Source organism: Malurus melanocephalus, unplaced genomic scaffold, assembly GCF_030028575.1.
Source record: "Malurus melanocephalus ecotype Western Australia unplaced genomic scaffold, MMel_1.1 scaffold_28, whole genome shotgun sequence".
NCBI classification, from domain to species: domain Eukaryota; kingdom Metazoa; phylum Chordata; class Aves; order Passeriformes; family Maluridae; genus Malurus; species Malurus melanocephalus.
The window spans coordinates 3,606,766-3,630,737 of record NW_026623260.1 but is presented as its reverse complement, the minus strand read 5'-3'; the positions used below and the strand labels follow the sequence as shown (position 1 = coordinate 3,630,737).

At 38.4% G+C, this 23,972-nt stretch overlaps 1 protein-coding gene across 1 annotated transcript in view; it reads right to left on the bottom strand.

Annotated features, from left to right (window-relative positions):
- Positions 1-23,566, bottom strand: part of ST6GALNAC5 (ST6 N-acetylgalactosaminide alpha-2,6-sialyltransferase 5) — a 63,711-nt gene extending 40,145 nt beyond the window's left edge. Inside the window, exon 1 of the mRNA XM_057390519.1 lies at positions 23,423-23,566. Coding sequence (XP_057246502.1) covers positions 23,423-23,566 — 144 coding nt within the window. The remainder of the gene's footprint in view (positions 1-23,422) is intronic.
- Positions 23,567-23,972: the final 406 nt, after the last annotated feature.

Here is a 23,972-nt window from a genome sequence, read left to right as displayed (position 1 = left end):
CTCTACAGATGCTGGAGTAGTATGAAAATTATGACCTTTTGTACTCTTAACAGACCACAACTAAATACAAGGACACACGACGGCTGACCTGAGAAAGCAACACGCACACAGACATTAACTGAAAAATGTACCTKATATATGAGGTAATCCCCACAGTAGATGCTTCATATGCATCAGACATGTTGCTTTGATACCAGYGCTCTAAAGAAGTATTTCAACCTTCCTCTGCAGCCTGCTAAGTAGTTAATAATCTCATCTAGTATATTTTTAAACACTGTAAAACATTTTGTTCTACCTACCATAGCCAGCCTAAGCAGGAGTGACACACACAGGCACGGATCCTCACAACTGTATTGAGAGCCTCCTTTCTACTAACAACACAAATCACTTTGGATTATAGGRGTTTAGAACCTTCGAGACATTTTGCAATACTGTAGGAACCTTTCACTGCAGAGGCACATATAAGCTGCACAGACATGTGTAGGTAGTTCAGTTACTTATTTTATTCTCTGATGCTTCAACTTTCTTTTTCACTTTTTTTTTTCCTGGTGTTTGACAGAGTTACACAATTTAAATTACCATTTAACTGTATCAATATGACAYAATCAGCATCTATAAAACTTGTCAGAGTTCAGACACAAGTATACTGCAACAGTCAGTTACTTTATACTTGACCTTGCAACTTCTTGCCTTACCTAATGTCTTTCATCTAACTTAGTCCTCAAATTCATCAGTCTGGCAACTGATATATTTGTTACATGTTTATAGACTCCACAGCAAACTTGGGCTTGGTTCCCCACTTGTGCATTAAAATAAACACACARTAACAGAAAAGGCTCCCTATTGCAATTCCCTAAGGATCCTGCCCCACCAACGACATCCCAGTGCCCATTTCTTTCCAGCTCTCCRGCCAAAGTAATGCTAATCTGTTCCGCTCACAGCCCTCTACTACATTTACAGAAAGCATCATTCAGCCCAGCTTGACCCATGTGACCAAATGTAATAAGTAGAATTTAACCATCCTTGAAAAGAAAAAAAATCACCCCATAACCTGTACTTTGAAGGGTTCGTGGAGTGTATGCTGATTTACAGAGTATTCATTGATCTCTCCATTCCAAAAGATATTGTCCTTTATTCTGACCCTTCCCAAACAGACTTGGACCATAAGTGCACAAAAATTCATGCACTTTCATACCTTTAAGGTACAACATTAAACTGAAAATGGGGGTGGGTTYGACCTTCGTATGGGCCATTCACTTMAGAGTTGGACTCRGTGATCCTTTTGGGCCCCTTCCAACTCARAATATCCTGAGATCTGGAAATAAAGATTAAATATTTGACCAAACATCTACCCCTGGGTCTATGAAGCATCAGAAAGCCAAARTCAGTTAGGTATTAAATAGGCATTAAATCAATTCTGAAGTCCCTTTTCCTAAAGTAATCCATACTGAACAAAAAAAAAAAACTGAATAAAATCTTCATCCTAGTAAATAATTCATGATAAACACAATCTTTGGAATTTGAACACATAATTAAATGCTGTCATCATTAAACATTTATCAAGTTGAAAATATGGTACACTTGAAAACACCCAATTTGTTAGCACAGAGGAATGTGACTTGCCCTGATTATTCACTGAACCCCTGACATACTGTAACACTGGAACTTGAATTACTGCATCAGATGSTTGTTCATAACAGAACATTACAGACTACAAAATAAGTCTTGGGTTTTCAGGAGTTTATTTTCATTGAAGAATCTGAAATTATACAGCGAAGGCACTAAGAGTCAAGAAGAACTGTTTGGAAGGAGCTAGTGAGTCCTGGCCTGAAATATTTACAGATGTAGGTAAATATTTTAGTTGTGTATATTTAATGGTCAAACTTAAAACATTTTAACAGGACTGTGAAAGACAATGAATGATTTGCAAGAATACAAGTTCTTAATGGCATATCTTTACCTCTCAAACTCATATCCCATTATAGTCATTACTAAACAATTCCTCTTGAAGAAAAGCAAAATGCTGATGAATGGTCACCATTAGAACACAGATTCTCTTCACCGAAAATACTTCAAAATCACTTCTGTTTTGAGAATTGTTYATTTAGAAAAACAAGCAGAACCTAAGCCTCCTGGAAACTGCTTCTCTCTCAACATCAGGTTTACTTGSTTTCCCTAAAATGCTTTTTCAAAAAGAAAAATTCCAGATATAAAAATGTCATATGAAATACGAATACAGTTTCAAAATATCTACAATCAAAAAAACCCTTAAATTTAATTTTTTTTGTTTGTTTCTGTTAGGTTGTCCTACAAGAAGCCAGATATATTGATATCAAAATATGATTTTTTTTTAGGGCTGGTCCCTTTATATACAGTACAGTATGGGAGAATGATGMAGGACACTTATCTCACTGCAATTATAACATGGCTCACTGGTAAACACAAAATTTATGAACTACATGCAACACTTTCAGATCCATTCCATTAACTTAAAAACAACTGAAGAAACACTCTTGCCATGCAAGTTATTTGACATTAAATCAATAATTAAAAGAAATTTAATTTCAYTTGGGATTCCACTTCATCTTAGAGCAAAATAAGTAAATAGATCATATTTGTTTTCRTGTTTATACTTTCTCTGATCTTCAAAACACAGATCTACTGTGTATTAAAGTAATTTTGTATACTCAATATCATTAATTTCTCTACAAAGTACAGTTACCAAACCACAGCCTCATTTTAGGACAACATACAGCAACCCTCAAATGGATTACCTCTCTCCCATAGGTTATTTATGAATGCCCACTTACAAACTGCAAAAATGCAGGCTATTAATTTATCCAATAAATAGCKAAAATAACATTTGTTACATTCTGGACTATTCCTGACACTTAACTTCATTAGGATTTTAAAAGGCAAGTTTTGTTCTCCAAGCAATCACCCACAAAGGAAAAACAAATGTTTACAGTTGTCAGAACATATCCACAACTGTAATCAAACAAACAAACTATCCATAAAAGGTCTGATCCATAATAAAACAAAATATTTACAGCTGCAAATAACTGGCCATACAGGATAGCATTTATTTAGTACCTAATATGAAGATTTGGGTACCTGGCATCAAATTTAACTTTACTTGTATTATAGCGTAGCTTGTGATAAACCATAGATTTGTTCAATGCTTAAATCTAAAGCCCCTTCTTTTTTAGGATTAAGACTTTCTATGACAAAATAAATGCATCCACACAAACATAATTTAACATCAGACCTGTGTAATTAAACAGGATTGAGAAATTCTGCCCAGCTCCAGGCTGSATGCCTGACTAGATTTACTCCAGGAAGGCCTGGCTTTTTTGAGCTCAGAATTTTGGGTAATTTGACTGTGGTCACGAAGGAGCTACAGTCCTCCAAATCTCCATCTGTTCCTAACAGGAAAGCTGTCCTCAGTAGTTGGAATACAGATGTGATGTCTGGCATTAGCCAGAGTTATGGGGCTCAAACCTAATTCCTGTTTAAAGACATGGAAGTCTTAGGCGGAATCAAGCTGAGGTATTGATCCTTATTATATGTAATAGGCAAAACAAGCATCATAAGCCCTGATTAGTGCCATAAGCCTCAGAGATGTACTTAGCACAGAAATACAATGGAAGTCTGGSAAAACTGAAAGGCAGAAGTAAAACAAAACATGAGACAGGATTACCTAAGCAAGCAGGAAGTAGAAAGTAGAAAGCAAAGAAGACAGGGCCCAAAGGCAAGAAAATGAAATTCATGAAGAGTAATATGAACGAAGAAAACTACATTTATGGAGTAGACAAAATCCAGAAGTCTCAAAGTGAGTACTAGAAAACATAATGGATACTGACATGAGMTAATTTTAAAAGAAAATTTCTTCAGTAATTGGAAACCAGCTCATGGTCCTTCAAACGCATCTCCTCAGAGAGGAGCGGGAAAAAACCCCATTCATCAGCTTTCTTCCTGACATCAAAACCTGGTTAAGAACCTGGATGGTGATCAAAGCTCACCCCACCTACCAGACAACCACACAATACAGCACGAGGTGGTTACGGGAGAGGAAACGCCTGAGGGATGGGGCTGGAGCACAAATCCCACACAGGATGAACCCACACAGCACAAACCCCATACAGCACAAACCCCACAAGGATGAACCCACACAGCACAAACCCCACACAGGATGAACCCACACAGCACAAACCCCACACAGGATGAACCCACACAGGATGATCCAGGGTGAACTGCAGGCACAGCACCCAGCAGGATGAAAAGCATAGAGGGATGTGGCTCTGACTTTCAAACTACTGCTAAAGGGAGGAAAATTTCAATCCCAATCTTCCACAATACAAAACCAGCAGTAGGTAAATGAGCTATTAGAGGTAAYGAAACTACACTTGTTGATTAAAAAGTGTTTGAATTATACTGCATTCCCCAGATCTGTGCATAAAAACAGATCCTGTATCACATTTCTACACAARGAGTTAGAATACCAAGGACTAGGTTAATAAAAGGCACACCAACTCTTCAGACATACTCGAAAACAACAAAGAAATCGTGCAGGGAACACAAAAGAACATGGAAAAGGACATCTCTTACACCCAAAGTGAAAGACCTAACTTATACAGAGGAAAGAATATGAACTGTGTTATTCYAGCCTCATGGAGACAGTAGGAATCATTTGACCAATACTGCAGAAGTGTTCGAAAGACTGAATGATATTAGATTGTGTTCAGAACACTTGAACTTAAACTGAAGTCTTGAATATAATCCAAAAATCCAACMTCACAGAATTTCACTCCAAAAGCAAAGTAAGCTACAAAGCTAAATACAGTTTATGATTTCAAAAAGATAGAGGTTATGTTAATGAATGGATAGGATGGGAGACAGGTGTTTAATCAGTTCACTTAAAAACTGAAAGTAGATGGTATATGAAAAAGTTTCTAATTCAAGAACCCCTTTGCTACAGCATTAAGATTCATGACACAAGTTCCTCCACATTTCAGTTTTTCTTATATTCCAGAAACCAAAATAGTTTTCAGTGTGCCCGGTACAATAATCTACTATATATATATATATATATATGCATACACAAACACACATATGGACTTGGCAGTGCTGGGTTAACAGTGTGACTTAATGATCTTAGAGGACTTTTCCAACCTAAATTATTCTAMATTTCATCACTCTGCATAYACCTCTCCAACATAAATGCATCAGCCTGTATGTTAGCAGGACTATGGCTTTTAATTCTACAGAACTGGAAGTTCTTGGGAAGTGAAGTAAAAGGAAATGTTTCTCCTGGCTTGCTTGAGACAAGCGATTGTATGTCCCAAAGTAAAGAATATTTTTTTTCTCTCAATAACAATAAAATTACAGAATATACTTCACCATTTATTACTTGAGATGCCCCACAGAAGTCAGTGATGAATTTGGTACTGACTCCAGGACATCAGAATCAAATGCAAGCCAAGTTCATTTAATAAATTCTAACCAAGTACAAGATCAAAGCTCTATCTACACACTTGGAATGCCTAATGTGGTGTTTGCCACATCAGGCTACCTGACATTGGGATGAAAACCAAGGTAACCCTAAAGAAATACTCGTCATTAACATTCCAGAAGACACAACTAGAGGATGTGCTACTGAAGGATGTGTTTGAGTGGATAGTTTGGAAATGCACGGAAATTCAGAGAAACCCMTCCCAGGAGTTGGAGAAAGGGGCCAGAATATTAATAATAAACCCTCAGTATCACTAAATAACCAAGACATTACAATAAGTGAGCACAGTGAATAGTCACATATCTATTTCTCACTGATTTCAATGGGATTTAGTGTACCATATCTGATAAATTATACTGCACAGCTAATAAAATACATATACAAATCACATGAATATTAATAGGCATTTCTCTTTTTTAACTCATAATGCTATAAATAGAACTGTGTCTTTCATATTGATTTTAGGGAATGTATATTATGTCCCATTAGAATCAATGAGGAGTGAAAATACAATTACTGAAAATAATTTGCATCAAGATAAATATGATTGACCTTTTAGCCTTTTCCCGTATTTTCAACAAAACAGGCTGAGAAGCAAATTTAAACTGACATTTACATTTAAGAATAGGACAAAGGAATAAAGGGCAACTTGTGACATCCAGAAAGTCCACAGGATGGAAGTACAAATGGCTCAGGTGAATGACAAAGACATGGAGAGTTCAGCTGACAAGTATTTTCTTACCACTTGCTTCTTGTCTATCCCCTATCTAACTTAAATTTCTACCTAAATCAAACACTGAAATCATCAGCAATTTTCCCACCAAAACTGAAATTTAGATACTATAGGGTACACTTAATCTTCTGGAAAACAGTATTAACACAAGCACAGACAATTTTATCAAAATATCAAATAAACTAATTTTGATCAAATTTAAAGGCTTGAATAAAATAATGCTACTTACTAAACATGTCTATGAAGAGTTGATAGATTCTGTAATTGCCAAGAATAACAAAGCACCTGAGAATAATCATAAACCAAACCAAAGTTGCTAGCTCATCTCATTTAGGATGGTAAGATGAACCACAAAAAGAATACTGACAGAAAGGCAAATTATAAATAGTAAAAAATATCAACATTMCATTTTGTAGTTCTGTCACAAACATATTAACGTAAATATTAAGTCTTTTCATGCAGGACATGAGCATATTAACTGCAGAATAAAAGACTCTTGCCTGGTCTTCCAGAACATTAATACTGAACTAATGTAAGTGTATTGTTACTGTAAAAGAAACATTTTCCTTACAATTTTTACAAACTTACTCATGTCTCTTCTACTTCCTGCTTTTTTAAAGCATGCAGGTGCTATGGTATGTTTTTTATAAACTAATGAGATTAGAGATTCATGTTATCACTATCTACTAGTAAAAGAGAAAATGTGTCTCACTGGACTTTAGAGCAGAGGCTTTCAAGTATTATACACCTTAACAGTGTATTTCATTTGAATGCACAGCAACAGACTGCACTGAGGTGAGAAAATAACATACAGGAAAAAGAACTTTAAAAAAAAAAATCACACTGAAATGATATATGAAGTACAATTGGGATTTTTGAAAGTACTGTTCTCCAACACAGGATTTAACCTTTACAAAAGAAGACTAAGGAGCGAGTTTCTCTGACTTCACAACAAATGTTRAACTGTGCTCCACTTTAGCACTGGAGTCTCAAAAATAATTTGAGGTAAACACAGCTACAATATAACTAAAAGCTAATTTATATTGTCATCACTGGGCTAGGCCTAACAGTAGGACTTGTTAGCCTGGTTCTATTCTATACTATACTAAGTGCGTTTAATACTTTTAAATTATTACACAGGAGTGTTCAAGTGGGCAGATATTGTGAAGTGTCCAAAAATGGCTTCACACCAACTTCTCCCTGAGCCATTATTATAGACAGCAGGAAACAGTACAGAACTGAACTACTCTGTTTACCATGGCAAATGATATCACCAAAAGGAGAGAATAAATTTAGAGATGGCATAGGGCTGCTCTAACTCTCAATAAGGAACAAGAGTAATAAAGTTCACTTACAGAAATACTCTGCTGTTTGAATTTCTCTTTCAACCTCAGCTACAGTACAAAATCCAAAGTCATTTGCAGTGTAGTAATATTTACAAACAGGATTTATATTTTAAATAGTAAATMTCAAAAAAAAGCATGCGAAAGTATGCAAAAGCATTGTAATTTTGCACTTATAAATGGTTTCTGTACTTGTTTTTCCAGTTTCAAGTCATGTGACACATCCTTCAACATCATCAGCCAAATGTTATTTYGTTTGTTTTCCTAGGCTTTTTAATACATACAAGAGCTTTTCTCCATTTCCTCAGATTTAGAACAACATATTTAAAAGGCATTCAGGACTCACATTAACATCTAAGCAGCAGCAAAATTTGYAATTTTCTTTTATCCCTCTTAACTCCCTGATTACAAAGTTCTATTAACTGAAAGACAGCACCARTTCACAAAGATAATCAAAAAGAAAGGTCAGTGGTTTATGAAAGGAAGTCCTGGCCTTTCAGGGAACTGCTGGGACTTGAGCTCAGTGCTAGTTTTGGGAAGGGAAAGACTAAGACTCAGTGTCCCTCATCACAGAACCATAGAATTATTAARGTTGGAAAAGACCAAAAAGAGTCCAAAAATTAACCAAGCACCATCACCCTTAACACTGAACCACAGCCCTGAGCAGCATAATCACATATATTTTGAACACCTCCAGGAATGGTGATCTCAGCACTTCCCAAGGCAGCCTGTTCCAATGCCTGACCACCCTTTCAGTGAGGAAATTTGCTACCTAGAAGAGACCAACTCTCACCTGTCTATAACCTCCTCTCAGAAGCAACACTGTCCCCAGCCTCCTTTTCCCCAAACTAAACAACTCAGCTCCCTCAGCTACCCCAGACTGCAGCCTCACACTGTTTTTCCTAATCTGTATGAACCTGTCACACTTGGCCTGACCCTTGCCCTTTCTGTCTTCAAATTTCATTGATCTATAGACTCAAAGAGCTCACAGCAGCTCAGAAAACACTTATGTGCCAGCATGGGAGAGGTGAGCAGCAGATGATGCTCAACATCTTGCAACCTGCACCAGCAGCAATGGCAGCTTCTGCAATAACAATTGATTGGGCTGCAGACCTGGGCACTAATCCTGCTTCCACAGCTTTCCAGGGGAGAATTCCACAGAGTTTTAGTAGAAGCAAGGCTGGGCTCTTTGAATAATGATATTTCATTCATAGCATTTCCTGACCTTGTGTGTTTCTCACCAGCCCTGCATGTGGGAATGGCCCCAATGTTATGCTTTTGTTCTCCCAAGAAATACAAAGGGAAAGAAAGTTACAAGGATGTCTGTCAATGTCAGAGTGTTAGGAGACACACAACACGAAGTGATGGATTATAATAAAGGAAAAGAAAGTTATTTGAGGCTGCTTTCCCTGACAGAGTCTCAACATCACTTGATCGATGATTTGCCAGGGTTCACCATTTGTGAGTCATGTATCCACTTTAAGCTACAATGCTGTGGCAGCAATACACTTATTGCAGTGTCTAATCAGAATGGCCYGGTGTGTTCACCCTCACTCTGAAAAGGGTGCAGTGCAGCTCTTACTGTACTTTTATTATCCATGATAACATGATTCACTACTTGCAGTTCTCTTCTCAAACTTTCCTAATTTAAATGAAAAGAATAGAACTGCCTTATCTTTATTTTTACCCTTTGGAAGGGAAAATATTTATTCCTAACCCACTGAAAGCAAAGAAAACTGAGGTCATTTAATCTTTAGCTGCATAATGTCAAGGCTGAAAGAAGACCTYCATTTTTTTCAAAGGTCATACTTCCTAAATCCTGTATTTCTGTACCCAGTTGCTCATATCTCACTACTGCTATACATAAAATAATTGAAACATTTTGTATCTGCACTCCTGTATTTATAATTTCTGTACTTGTTSCTTAGACTTTGCAAATTTCAGGTAAAGAAAACTGAGGACTATCTAAAGACCAAGCATACAGTGGATGCCCTTACAGTCTACAGAATTGAAAGAGAACCACTGTTTTAATCTACTAAATCAAACACAGTCACAACCCAAGCRATTTTGCCACAACTCAGTGTCCAAGGAAACTCTGGATCAGCATTCCTGGAAAGGTTAAGGACTGRGTTGACAGCCTAAACACTACTTCTACCTTTGTGCTTAAAGACCAAATGCACAATATAGTACCGTAAAAAATACACACCAAATATTTCAAGGCATAATAAATTAATGTAAAATAAGTAGTTGATGCCAGTGTGATGAATAGACTGCTTCCCTAAGGACCCGAGGGTGCCCATTTAATGCTGCTCAATGCCTGTGTGTGCACGCCCCATTGAAGTTTATTAGAGCCCAAAACACTGATGTGCAGCCCCGCTGTGCACATCAACCATTATGCACAAAAAGTTAACCTGCCCTAAGCCACAGAGCTGCTGCAAAGTGTGTGGTTCAATGTGCTCTAAAAGCCAAGGCATTAACTTAAGTGCCTGTCTACTAATTTAGAATGAGATCTGTGTCTCAGACATCGCTGATAACACTTGGACTGAACCTGAAAGCCAAAACCTGAAGCGTGGTCTACAAAAGCCTTGTTCAGCCACCACTCAAATCTGCATTTAACTGCTCTTTCTGTGTGTGTGACAGGTAAATCTGGCAGCCTCACAGGACATCTAACATCACCACTTATGATGAAGTTGGAGGAGTTACATCGCTCCATAAAACAGATCTGAAAGTTCTTCRGAAAGCTCCAAAGAGTTGTAATCTCCAACTCGAATCATGTCTTTTACCAGCTCCTGGAGAAGGAACTCAAATGCTCTACACACCATTTCCATGTAAGATCTGCGACTCAAACCCAAAAATTGTGCCCTCTTTTGTTATCTGCTACCTGGGCTRAACAACCCTCCACCATGGCCCTGTACAAGCAGAAGGGCTGGGGTAAAAGCACACTTCAGTGATTTTCTGATGGGCAGCTCTGCATAGCAGAACAGGTATCTCAAATCCATTTCAGGTGCATCTCTCTCCCAACTTCAGTGCTCCACAGAACAAGGTCTCACATGTAACTTCCAAGCCATGCATGAAAGTCAGGTATCTCAAAGAGACTGCCTGTGTGCCCAGCCCAAAGCTGAGTCCCCTCTGTTTTCAGCACTCCAGAGCTTTCCAAAGTCCTACATWAAATTCCTCTCTGGATACAAAAGATCAAAACTATGGCCTGAACTTTTTTGTTTCACTGTCCTCCTATGCTATAAGCAATTAATACTCCTGTATAATCATCCATTCAATGGATGAATATTTGCACAAATTGCATTGGTTGGCTATTATCAAATTTTGATAAATTTCTCATCACAAATTTTAGCAAGAACAACATTAATTAAAGGGTGCAGACATCCACAGTGAAACCTTTGATACATATAACACAATGCTGTGGTTCCTTACAACCAGTTTTGCACTAAAATGTTAACTTTTATATTTCATAATCAATTTAACTTTGCCTCCCAGCTTGACGTTCTTTTTCATACAGTTTTGTTCCAAGTGTAGTCATGTCTAAATATGCTGCAACTATAGCACGTTTCTTCTTTTGTGACTTAATGTTGTAGTTTGAAAGGAAAATGTTAAAAATATTTACTGATGCAATAATAAAACATGGGCATACTGTAGATAACTCTGTGGACTTTTAACTAGGAAATGTAGGGCCACAAAATTATCCTCTGTCCTCCTTTCAATGAGCTGTCACCCCATGCATATCTTACTTTCATGAATTTAATATTTTGAACACTGCCAACTTTGTCTTCATATTTCACAATCATAAACATAAAGCAAATATGATGCTGCTAAATAACAGCTTGAAATACAATCTTCTTACAGAAATATGTATGTCTAAATCAGCTTCTCATTTTATTGATTGCTCTGTGCAAAAATATGAAAGCATAAATACTAAGAGTTGATTCGTTTTAATTTCTTTGCACTTAGCCACGGCCTCAGCCTAAAGAASGATCCAACCAGACTCTGACAGTTAAAGATTAACAGTCCTGCCATACCCACAGGCCTGACAAAGGAGCTTAACCTAATCCTTAAGGCAGTATAAGATGTCTTATGTGTATTACTGCAGAGGAGCACAACTTCAATAAACACAGTGTAATGTAATTTTGAGTAGTTTTACTGATGTCAAGTATGGGGTATGAAGCAAAAAAAAAAATTTGACAGATCTGTTTGTTTCCCAAGGGAAACTATTCTTTAAAGATTACTTCTATTTTGAATTTCAGTCTCACTGCTTTGCAAGGACTAGTATACAAAAAAGCAATTAAAAAAAATCCCAAAAAARAGACAAGCAGATGCAACCTCATCATTCACAATCACGAAGGACTCAATTTCAGCTAAACTGGCTTACACACTGCTCTGTTATAGCTGGTTTTACCCCTGATCTCAGTCACACCGTTTCCATCCACTTGYTGTGAACAATGCACTCAATTTAAAAAGTTTTGGGAACTTAAATAACTGTCAGTCCTTGGACTTAGTATGACATGGATGAGATCACCTCTTGCACCTTCAAATAGAATTAATCTTCTTTTTTTATTTGCTATAGACCGTGAAAATGAACCATCACACCAGGAAGTTCAAATGTTAGGACATTAATTTTCATGTTAAAATGATTTTTTTCACCTTATGCACTACAAATATGATATGTCAACTTCATAACACGCTGAAAAATATCCCTAGAAAGTGGCATAATTAAAAAATATCATTTCTGAGAAAATTTTAATAAAGTTGATGCATCCTATCATCAATCAATTTATTCTATATGTGTCTGAGAGCACTGATAGAAGCACAATGGCTCGGTCTCTTTTTAGCATACACTGTATTTCCAGGTGTTCCTGTGCTCCTTGGCAATATGAAGCCTCAAAGACAGATCTCCAGGTCCTGTGAGCTGGCTCAAATCTACATCTGATCTAAAGATACAAGCTATTACAGCTTATATGTATATTTGTGTATGGGATATGAGGCTGCTGCATCCTGAGAGCTCTGAGAGCTCTGGCAAACACTGAGAGCCACCTGAGCCTTCTACTGGAGCAYGGGATGCTGCACATCCAGGGTCTGTCCTGAGAGCAGAACACGATCCCTGCGCTTACAGGTGGGTAACAAGCTGTGCTAGTCTCAAATCAGCACAGCTGGGAGTGAAAGGTGATTCTAAAGCCTCATTTCACTTTCCAGGCCAAAGTGTCCACAGGCATAATTGAAGATACCCTGAAAGCTGTTCTGTATTGCATAAACTGCTACACATCAAAAGGGTTCACTGTGCTGGAAGAAATCAGACACATTAATAGCAGAGMTACCCTCCTGGCCCTGATATCCCTCCTCCACATCTACCAGCTGCACAAAGTAGCTCAATTATGCCCTTAAACCATCAGGGACACACCAACACCACCCCTGAGACAGAATATTCAGCATATCTGTAACTAGGTTCATTGCTTCTTTGCACTGCTACTAAGACATAAAGCAGCTACAGCAAAAGTGAAAAATGCAGCTCTAGACTTGATTCTACTTGCCAAAAACCAGAGCTTTTGGCTATTCATAAAAATTAAATCAAAATTAAACCCATTAATATGATAATTACATATGGAAAGAGTAACATTAAGGCTGAAAGGCAAAGCAGTCTCTTGTTAGTGAAGATATTACTAAATATCTTATCAGCAAAAGCTCTTCACTGACCAAATTTAGGATAAAGTTGTCAATATTTCCAAAGAAATATATGCATGGTAAGAATACCAGAAAAGACAAATTAAAACACAAATGTTACCAATTTAATAACTTGTGCATATAGAAATAGCCAATGTTACAAGCAAAACCCCACACAGCTTCATTCTCAAGCATGATTTTCTAAAGCAAAGAAATTAAAATCTTTCCTTCAGCAAGTATCTGCCCARTGAAAATAGCAGATTTAGTGGTGACTCAGATGACTACATAATGCTCTGTGAACCTAATTTAGGGTCTCATTTCAATCTCTGAAAACTTAATCCATAACATCATCTATCATATTAGGCTGTGGTACAAGAAAGAAATTATGAAAAATAGTCTTTTTTCTTAAGTGTATTAAACATGCGGCAATCTAATGAACAAAATTTAAGAGACAAGAGTACTGCAAGTCATTTTCTCCAATCATACAATGTACAAAATTCCTGKCAGTGTGACAGAGGACTAAAATGCTCCTGTGGAGCAGGGTTAGGAAGCCATTGGGATATGGACTAGCAGGTTTTTTCTGGGAGATGCAAACAAACATGGACCATGCTCCAAACAGCCAAGCACACGCCAGCACTGCCCACGAGTTGACTGCAGGGCTCACAGAAGCTCCATGTGAAAGCTACACAACCACACCATGTACACTGAGCCCAGGATAATAAACCCTGCCTTTCAGTCAAGCTTATTAGTTCTGGCTTAGCAAGAGGCAAACTGCAGTGACTCTGCTGCCAGAGCRGAGCCTGTGCATCTCCAACCAGCTCAAAGGGAGGGCAGAGCGTGCTCCTGTCTGCTGGCAAAATCCCATCCTGACATATGCTTAGACATCGTGTCAGCTGGCACTGGGAAAACCCTCACTGAAGGGCTGGGTATTATGCACAGCCCCATTCATGTCCRAGGCAGTGCTCATGGATAATGTGAGCAGTGTTATAACAAACCGTCTCAGTCTTCATACGGCTCATGAATCACTATTAAAAACAGGARGAAATCTGGAGCGGTGTTACAAAGAGAATATGTAAGTATGTGAACAGATAGAAATAGCAGTGACTTAGTTATAGGTATTTTATCTGTAAAGTGTATTTGGGATAGTCATCAATAATATCAACAATGACCTTTTTATGGAKTATAAGCTCTAAGAAAGAAATTACCTAAATAAAACATGATGTTTTGTTATATTTTGTCTTTTAAAAAGAGTTCACCTGTAATTATCCAGGCACAGGCAGATGAGCTGAGCAAGGACAGGCAGTGCTAACTCTATCACTTTGGCAGCTGCATTCAGACCACTGGCTGTATTTTGAGGTTTTATGTTTCTATTTTAGAGTCAACCAATATGCTGAGATGTGTAAAACTAACCCTTTTRCAGTAGCATTAGGACTAAAATGGACAGCAACCAAATTTAGGAGCACATGTGACATTACTTTAATCTCCATGGATGAAATTTAGCCAAGTGTCAGAAGGACTGACCCAAAGATGCCACAGTGAAAGCTGGAGGAGAGCAGGAAAGGGACAGCATGGGTTACACAATCACACACACTCCTGTGAGCCTCTGAGCTCTGCACAAAGGCTGAGGATAAAGCTGGGAAAGCTTCCATGCATTTGGCCAAAACCTTTCTCATAAGGACCACGGACAAGCCTTGGAATCATGTTTTCTAAACATGYCTCTGCTGTGGCCAAAGGTGCAACCTTCTGAAATACAAGGTGTACATAATTTGGACGGCTAAAGAACAGCTAGAATACCAAATATCATTTCAGTCCTTGGCACCGCACTTCAGAACTGCCAGATGTGTTTCAGGCATGTCTTTACCACTATTCCCAAGGCACTTCATGTAGCTTCCACCTATCTTGACCTCCAAACGCTACAGAAAGCACAATGAGGAGCCAGCCCAGCTCCAGAAGAAATGTACCAGCCAAAGATCAGGATTCACTTGCTCAGACACAGCATGACCACTCTGGTTTCAAGCTAACAAGGCTGTCTCAAACTRCACTGGGAAGACTCTGCCAGCCTTGGAATCTCTGCATCATTTCCTTAGCCCACAGCCACAGGCTACCTTCCTGTCCCTTCCAAGCCAAACCATTGCAGGATTCTGTGATCCTGTAGTTATGTGCTTCCTCAGATGCTTATGTTTTGTGCAAGTCACAAGCGTGAAGCTCACTGAAATGGAACAAAAATGTCTGTCCACAGAGAACCATAATGCAGGCAAGGAAGTTTAGAAGAGAATGAGCCTGGATTTAATTCCTGTCAYTGCCTGCAAAACAGCCTGGTATCTCAAACTGGGAGGAAAGGTTTTAACCYCATGCAGGCAAACTGGTAAGCAGCACACACTTGGTGATGAATGCAGTCTCTAGAACCCTGTTTCTCASCCAGCCATTTCTTAAACATAACAACAGCTCCTTTAACTTTCCTGTGCACAAAAGTTTGGTRCAGATGTACATTTGCACGAATTTGCACTGTGGAATTTTTCTTTTCTTTAGAACTAACTCTTAGATTGATCCTCTGCTGAGTGTTATTACATCTACTTTTATGACCTGCTATAGCYGTGGGCAAGATATATTTTAACAGTACAAAATTTACAGAGTATTTTGTTTCTGCAATATGAACATCATGCCAATACCTGAAGATACTAATAACATACTAAAATCAAAATATATTGTTTGATACAATATATTTTGTATATATATTTGTATATATATATACAAAAATGCATATTCCAAATATACTGAATGTTTATTGAGAAACATTTTCCTCTTCCAGGTTATTTCTAACTAAGCCATTCATTCTGTAATGGAAATTTTTGTACAGCTGCAATGAATTCCTAACATGTTGTATTCAACAACAAGACACACTTATATATTCTTGATCTATTTTACTTACAACAGTGCATATTATTAAATCTGAATTAAGAAAACCTGATCTACATTGCCCGTATACCATATAAACCCATTACTGTTCCCTTATCTTAGACAATGAACATTTTGTATTACACTGTCACTGTGAAAAAGTACACTACTAATCTTTTAAATATATAMGTTTCCCCTCTCTGTGTTTCAAAATAACCCAGCCTTACTCTGAAGTTCTCTCACAAGGTTCCAGTAAGGATTCAATATTCATTATTGCATGCAAAAAACACATTCTTTCTTCCTTCCCGTCTCTCTGAATGCAGCCAAGGAACACCGTTACCAGATTTGCCCAGCCTCAGTTCCAATGTGCTCCAATATTCTCTACAGCAATGTGAACAYGTTTCTCAGTGCCCAGCTCTGTCTTTCATATAGACTATCAAGGGACACCTCAGAGTTCCACTTCCCCATCTGTATTTTGCACTTCTGTTGCAAACAGATTCTCTGAAGGCAGAAAGTTTCAGCCTTAACTCGCTCCCTCACTTCCTATGTGACTCTTATTTTTAACAGCATTTGGCTATTTTCAGAATAACAATAGAGAACATCTAATAACAGTTTTTGAACTGAAAACACTTGCTTTTCTAGCTGATAGCAAACTTTAGTAGTTAACCTGGTCTTAGCACTTTAGGCTTTAACTGTTACACAGAGTGATGACTAATGGAGATTGCTTAGGGATGAGGTGAAACSGAGTGAGGTTAAATACCATGATGCTTCACCTCACCTTCAAAGAGGCTTTTGTGCTGTCACATCTGCTTATATCAGCACCAAACGACTGCTGATTTGATCATAATTGCCCTAATTAGAAGTTCAATTAATGCACYGAGCTCTTCCTACCACTGCCACCTCAGCATCAAGGATGTGCCTATGGAGCGTTACTGAGCAATACAGGTTAAACTCCTAAGGAAGGTCACTCGGAAAAGGAAACTACCTGCAGTCTACTCTTTTGAGGATATCACATAGTTAGCATGACACTCAATATCCACTTACGCCCCAGGACAAGCAGAAAGGGAGAATTTAAGGAACTCTATTGAGAGATATCCATCAGCTGTGAGCAAAAATTACATTTCCTGTCATTGAAAATCTCATTTAGTTCAGACTTGCTTCCACTAAGGATTAAAAACCTTCAGAAGAACACTTTGTCTTCACAGGAAGATGAAAATAGCCTAAAATACTCACAGTGAAAGATCATGTGAAAAAGAAGTGCACAATATATCAACTTTAAATGGTTATCAAATATAAGATACATCAACACATACTAAAAAGACAAAAGTGGTCATTGAAATTAACGTTGAAAGTGAAGAGRAAAAAAATTAAGGTGTTTTGCATGAGAGAAACAAATTTCACCAGCAAACAAACTCCCTGACTGGAAGTATTTTGCATATCTCTTGAATTAAGRATTTTATATGTTCACAAAAGAAGACAGGTAAGCAGATAAGGGAAACAGACAGTACTCACTTATTAAGATATGATGTATATAATATTCATAAAACAGAAAAGGAGCATATTTAGCCATTCTTTGATTTTCTCAAACCAGAATAAAAGTTATAATCCATAATCAGTCAAAAACCAGAAGTGCAAAAATTAACATCTTCATGATTCTGCAATTTTTCCTTTAGAAACAAAAAAAGAAGAAAAAAAGGAAAAAAAACCACTTTGTATTGGTCAGTTGCAAAAATAAGGCAACATATTATGACCAATATGTAGTATCAGATGTTGCTGTGAAATGTGACTTTACTTAAAATGCAAGAAAATTAAAAAGCAATTCTTCATCAACTATTTATGTTTGTACTGAAATAAATCATCAACATTTTGTGATACGTCTCTGAAATAATCTTTTTGCTTCAGTTTCTATGAAAGAATAAAGCTGTATCATACCATGTCACAAATTACATAGGGCAAGATCTTCACCTAATATGAACTCCAAAACCTACTCATTTGCAGTGTTACAACAATGATTTTCTCTCCTTTATTTCCTCAATCACCAGAAAATGATCAGAACATGGCTAGTTTGTGGTTGGGTAGGTCTTTCTGCATCATGTTACATTAACGAACATTTACAACACCATGTACTAGATGCATACTAAACATCTTACAGTTTTCAGAGACATTTCAATATTTAATAGTGCCTGTGCTCCTTTGAGATAACTCTTTAAGCAACAGATCCCAACCTCTGCTTGACCTCACTACCCCTACTAGTTAGATTTCATCTTTACAGCACTTGTTTTAGAAAGAATTAGGCAATAGTTTTAACTGTAAAATATATGACCTTTTTTTTWAAATTATCCTAGCTAACATTTCCCTCTCACACACTGGAGTCAGAATTCTACAAAAATGTGTSCATCTACAGAACATGGCTTTTCTCACAAAATAAATGTATAAACTGCACAGCAACTGATGCCTATATGTAAACAGCTAAAAATATTTCAAGATATTCTAAGCAGGAGCAGTCCCAGGCTAGAACTACTGGTTCCCKGCAGAGATGCCAAGCAATCTGGAAAACAGGAAAATGTACCACAATTTGCTATCATTGCTGTGTGCTCTGTATGGCCCTGTGTAAGCATCTAGTATGCATAGAAACTGCTAAAAATTTTAGACAAGGGTCATCAAAATGACCGTTAACCTGAAAAAGCACGATACTGCAGTAGCTCAAAAGTAAGAAGAGTCATTATTCAAAAGTTGGGTATATCTGGAAAAACAATTGTCTCTGCTCTCTGTCCTGACATTCCCTGACTGTCATGGTTCTTATTTTTTGTTTAGATGCCAACGTTATAGGGATTTAAATAAACCTACAGCTTATCAGTGGTAGGTACCCATGGTACCTAAAAATTAAAAAAAAAAAAGGGAAAAAAAAAGAAATCCAGGAAGCCGACAAAGAAAGCACTGAGCAAAGGACTCCCACCTTGCCTAGGTCTCCGACAGATGGAAGTGTCCCCAGCAAGGTTATTCTAGAATAAAGTCTCCCCCTTGTGGATCTCTCACATAACAAAAACTCCATCAAATACTTAATTGCATAATAAAGTTTGTGTTCCTTCCTTTGCAGAGGCAAGTAAGTATACGTAATGAAATCATGGTACATGGTTTACTTAACTCTGTGGGCTTGATCCCACCTCAGGCAAGACAAGCTGTTTTGCTGTAAGATACATTATAGTTCTGTGACCAAATTCCTTTAAAATACACTAAAACCCTCAAAATACTTCATTCTCATTTACATTTACCTATGCAGGTTGGTTTAGTGAAGACTCCCAAATTATCCAAATTAACAGTTTAATGAGGTAAAAATTCAAATTCCAAATTAATTTGATACTTATTAAATAATATAAAATATGGCAAGATTCCCACATAATTTAAGGTGCACAAAGTATCTTATCCTGAAAAAAATGGTTTCACCCAAGAGCAACTTTTTGCAACTCAGAGATTAAGGAGCTATAGCAGCACCATTTGCAGAATGACTCTTCCTCAAACACTTCATTAACTACACTATTCTCTGATCTGCATTAAATTAAAGCGATCACAAAGATTACTTTGCATATGATAATTCACATTATCATAAATTAAGAAATCATTGTGATCACTTAAATTATCATGTTGATCTCAATGTGCTCTTAAGGTATTTAAAAGGGCTTCTAATAAATCATACATTTTGACTCCAGGATTGATTTTTTTTATTATCTAAGAAACAAAATCCTTGATGGCTTGAAATATTATTCAATTATATACGTGACAAACTCATATTTTATTTGCAGTATCAACTGTTGGTCAATACTAGGTAAAAAGCTTTTTAACTGTCCAGAGGCATGTTCTCACATTCATTTCAGAATAGTAATATAATGGTTAAATATTTATTTCTTTCAAGTTCTGGAATAGTGTTAGGTTTCCGACTTTCATTAACAGTCTCTTATTTGTATGCAGTAATTGCTTTAAAAATATTAGCATTGTAATTTCTTGCTAGCACTATAATAAATCAAGAGAAAGGCTTATCCCCATGCCTCCCCACAGAAGAGCATAATTCTGCTTCCCTCAATGCCAGTGACAAAACTCTTTAATTTCAGGATTACACTCACAGAATTCATGAAAGACATCACTTTGACAGWGTAGGACTCTCTCAGAGCAGATGCAGTAGCTAAGCAGTGCTACACTCAATGCTCCTATTAGGAAGCAACAGCTCCTCGAAGCAGAAGCTGCCACTTCTTCACTCTGTTTCAGTCCTTGACCTCTCAATAGCAACTACCAGAAAACCGTATTTCCTGTTCAAAATGTGAGATTTTTTCAGGATACAACATCTGGCTATTGGGAACAAAAAGAGATCTATTTATTCATTTCAAACATCCATCAACAATGTCTGTCAACTGCTGTTACTATGGGACACGCAGAGGTGAAATGACAAGAATCCACTTGCATCTCTGAATCCACAGCATTTCGGAATTTTTTTGTTCCAAGAATTCAGCTCAACAAAAACTAAGTATGCACTACTAAACTGTGAAAGTCTACTAAAGCTAAGTGCATGGGTTCTGATATCTGATGCTTGACTCATGGAAAAATGGGCTTGCAGAAAACACGAAGGCAAAGACTAGAAACTCCTGAAAAAAAAAAACCTTCAACCCAAAAAAAAAAAAAAAAGACATGTTTTACCGTATTCTCAGAGACTGCCTGCTTATCTTGACAGGATGGATGAGAAACTACAATTCTTACTGAATATAAAATAAAAGGAGAAAAATAATTGGTAATTACAATATTGCAGGCTATATTTCAAAATCATTGTTACTTTACTAAGTGCCCAGATTTTCTGGCAAATAGTCTCCATACATGATCATCCAACACTACTAAATGAGCTGTATTACTAGCAGTGACAGACATTTGTAATACACGATATGTCACAATAAGGACAATTGTTAAATTTTATCCCTGAAGAGAAACATCTATACTACCACAGTCACACAGCTTGTGCATCAATACAGTGTGATTATGGATTAAAAACTTCAGCACTTGTCATACAGTACATGTCACACATATATGTGCATACTCACTCTCATTAAATGCACCAGAATGGGTACAACATTTTCCTCTTAAATGAAAGGGCATTTTCCTCTTAAAGCAAACTGTGGGATCCAGAAACAAGGACAAGAATGATCCAGACATTCAGTCCACTGCTACCTGTCATTCATGCATGAGCACATACCAAGGATGAATTTTGTATAATGGTCTTTCAGCTTCAGGTCATTCAACCTGACAGAKAACTCCAAGACTCTATATGGGAAATTAAAGGAAGCTACACTGTAAAAAAATCAACCATTCATTGTCATTTCACAACACCAGCTTTGTGCTATCAAACTAACATGTACCATGAAGTCATTCCTCCCTTACCTTCGCAAGCCTGTTATCCTCAAACAACAGATACTGCCTCATCTCCTTCCAAACCCAYCTGTCCCTTCAACTGTCCATCTCACAGCTACAGAATTCTACCTTGTTCTCTTCTYGCAGCTCTCTTCACATGCCTTAAATTCCCCAATTCCCTCATTTCACTTGCTATTCAAGCTGTCTTCTATGCAGTTTACAGTGTCCCACCCAAACCACATGTTCTCTGAACATCTCACCATTTCTCAGCTCTTGCTACCTCTGTCCCTATTCTCACCATCACCAGTCCTGCAMCCCTCTTTCTCCAAACCATGAATCCCTGTGATCTTTTGCACTCTCCATTATTTTGCATGAAACCTATATGTTCTGGGATTGTAAATCCATGTCAAAGTACACAGGTTACCAAATTAAATTACAAAAACAAGTACATTATTAAGAGACAAAGCCCCTTTCTCCCCCATCGTCTCCTTATGGTAACGCATTGTCCTCACTGCTCTGTATACTACAGTGGCACAGCTCTCTGCACAATCTCATGTGCATTAAAATAAGACAAAGCAAGCTGGAAACACAGCAGAGATTGCACAATATTCTTTTTGACCCACAGAAGTTATGYGGAAAAGTTATTAAACCTTCAACAGATTATTACTGTGAGGCATGAGCTGTGTGAAATGAAATTCAGAAATGGAGTATCTGTGGGGTTTGGGCCATATTACAATATATTAAAAAGCCAGAGGATCATATTTCTCTAAAACACAGGGAAAYATTAAAATTACCATGGAAAATAATAACTCAGAACAGTGATTTAAAGTATGGCCTGTTAATGAGGGGTGTTTGTGATTCTGGAGAAACCAGTGAAAGGAGTTAGCAGTCAGAGGGCTACTCACACAGCATCCCAAAAAACTCAGAGGTGCCTTTTCAATTACTGCTGTTTACAAAAATCATGTGCACATACATCTACACATATCACTAYAGTCATGTTCAAGAACAAAAGGATGACAAGAGCACACCTCAGACAGCAGGAAGCCCATGGCCAAACTTGCTTTTTCTATAGATACTACATTTGAGACTTTGCAGGAGAACCATGTAAGAAAGCAAATAAAGCCTACAAGGCACCATCATGTGCTATTTTTCTCTGCTAAGAGCCCTACAGATAACTCTTGCATAGAAAGTTACGCCAGAAGGAACAATAAAAATCTCTGTATATCAAAGTCACTTGTCTTCACACAGTACCTCTAAACTGAGGCCAGTAACTTGTTTGACAACCTATCTTTCAGAAAGTTGTCCGTCTGGATGTGGAAACATAAGAAAGTTGAGAATCCTTATTTCCCTTGCTTGCTTTTTACACCACACAAAAAGTAGAAGAATCTACCTTCTAAGAAAAYTACTGAAGCTGGAGTATCTCTTTGGCATGGATGTGCCACCTTGCTCACTTCGTGTCACTACATCTGTCCTCTGAGCTATCAAGGCTTAGTCTGCCTATTTCTGGTAAACAAGAATTATAGTCTGACAATACAGCCTGGTAATTCCTCTGTCATGGGGAGGGACATCACTCTGCTCACCATTAAAGAAGTGCCCCCAGTTTCTAGAATGGAAACTAGTTGACAACTTCTGCTTCCCAGCAGAGGGATAAAAAGGTCATTTGCGCAGGAGACATTCTTTTTTCATTTTCCTATGACAAAATGAGCTAAGAATAAACACCTACCCATTGACTTTGTCTTCCAGTAAATAAACTTCATTCTGTAACCCTTACTAATATCATCATGTACACACTTTTTTATTGTACCTAGAGCATGACACATTAGAAACAAAACACCTCATYCTCCCATCTTCTACTGCTCAAGGAAGAAGCAGCATCGCACGAACGCCCAACCGCGGGCTGGAGCCCGGCTCCTGACCCCGGTAATTCCTGCCCTCGGGCCAGGCGCGACGGCACCCGAAGGCCGCGTAAACCAAGCCCGACAGCAAGGCAGGAAGGGCACGGCCTCCCCGCCGAGGGGAACGGGGCATCTCACGGGGAGAGGGGGAAGCGCTCGGGACTGTCGGGGTCGTCGCCCCCCGAGGGAGGCCGGGGCAGCGCAGGGTCCCGGCTGCCCCGGGGGCCGGGAGAGGGGCGGTCCCGCGGCCGGCGGCTCACCTTGTGCTCCAGGACGCTGATGTAGCCCTCCAGGAGGCCGGCCCCGACGGGCAGAGCCGGGTGGCGCTGGCCGCGTTCCGGCGGGCGGCTGGGCACCGCCGCCACCTGCTGCTGCCGCCGCCGCGGCTCCGGGTGGCCCCCGCCGATGCCGATGCCGCCGTACATGAGCAACAAGCTGGTGCACATGGTGGTGAGCGCCAGGCAGACGGCCAGCCCGTGGCGCTGCGGGGGGCAGAGAGAGAGCCGGCTCAGCGGGCTCCCCCCGCCGCGGGGCCCAGC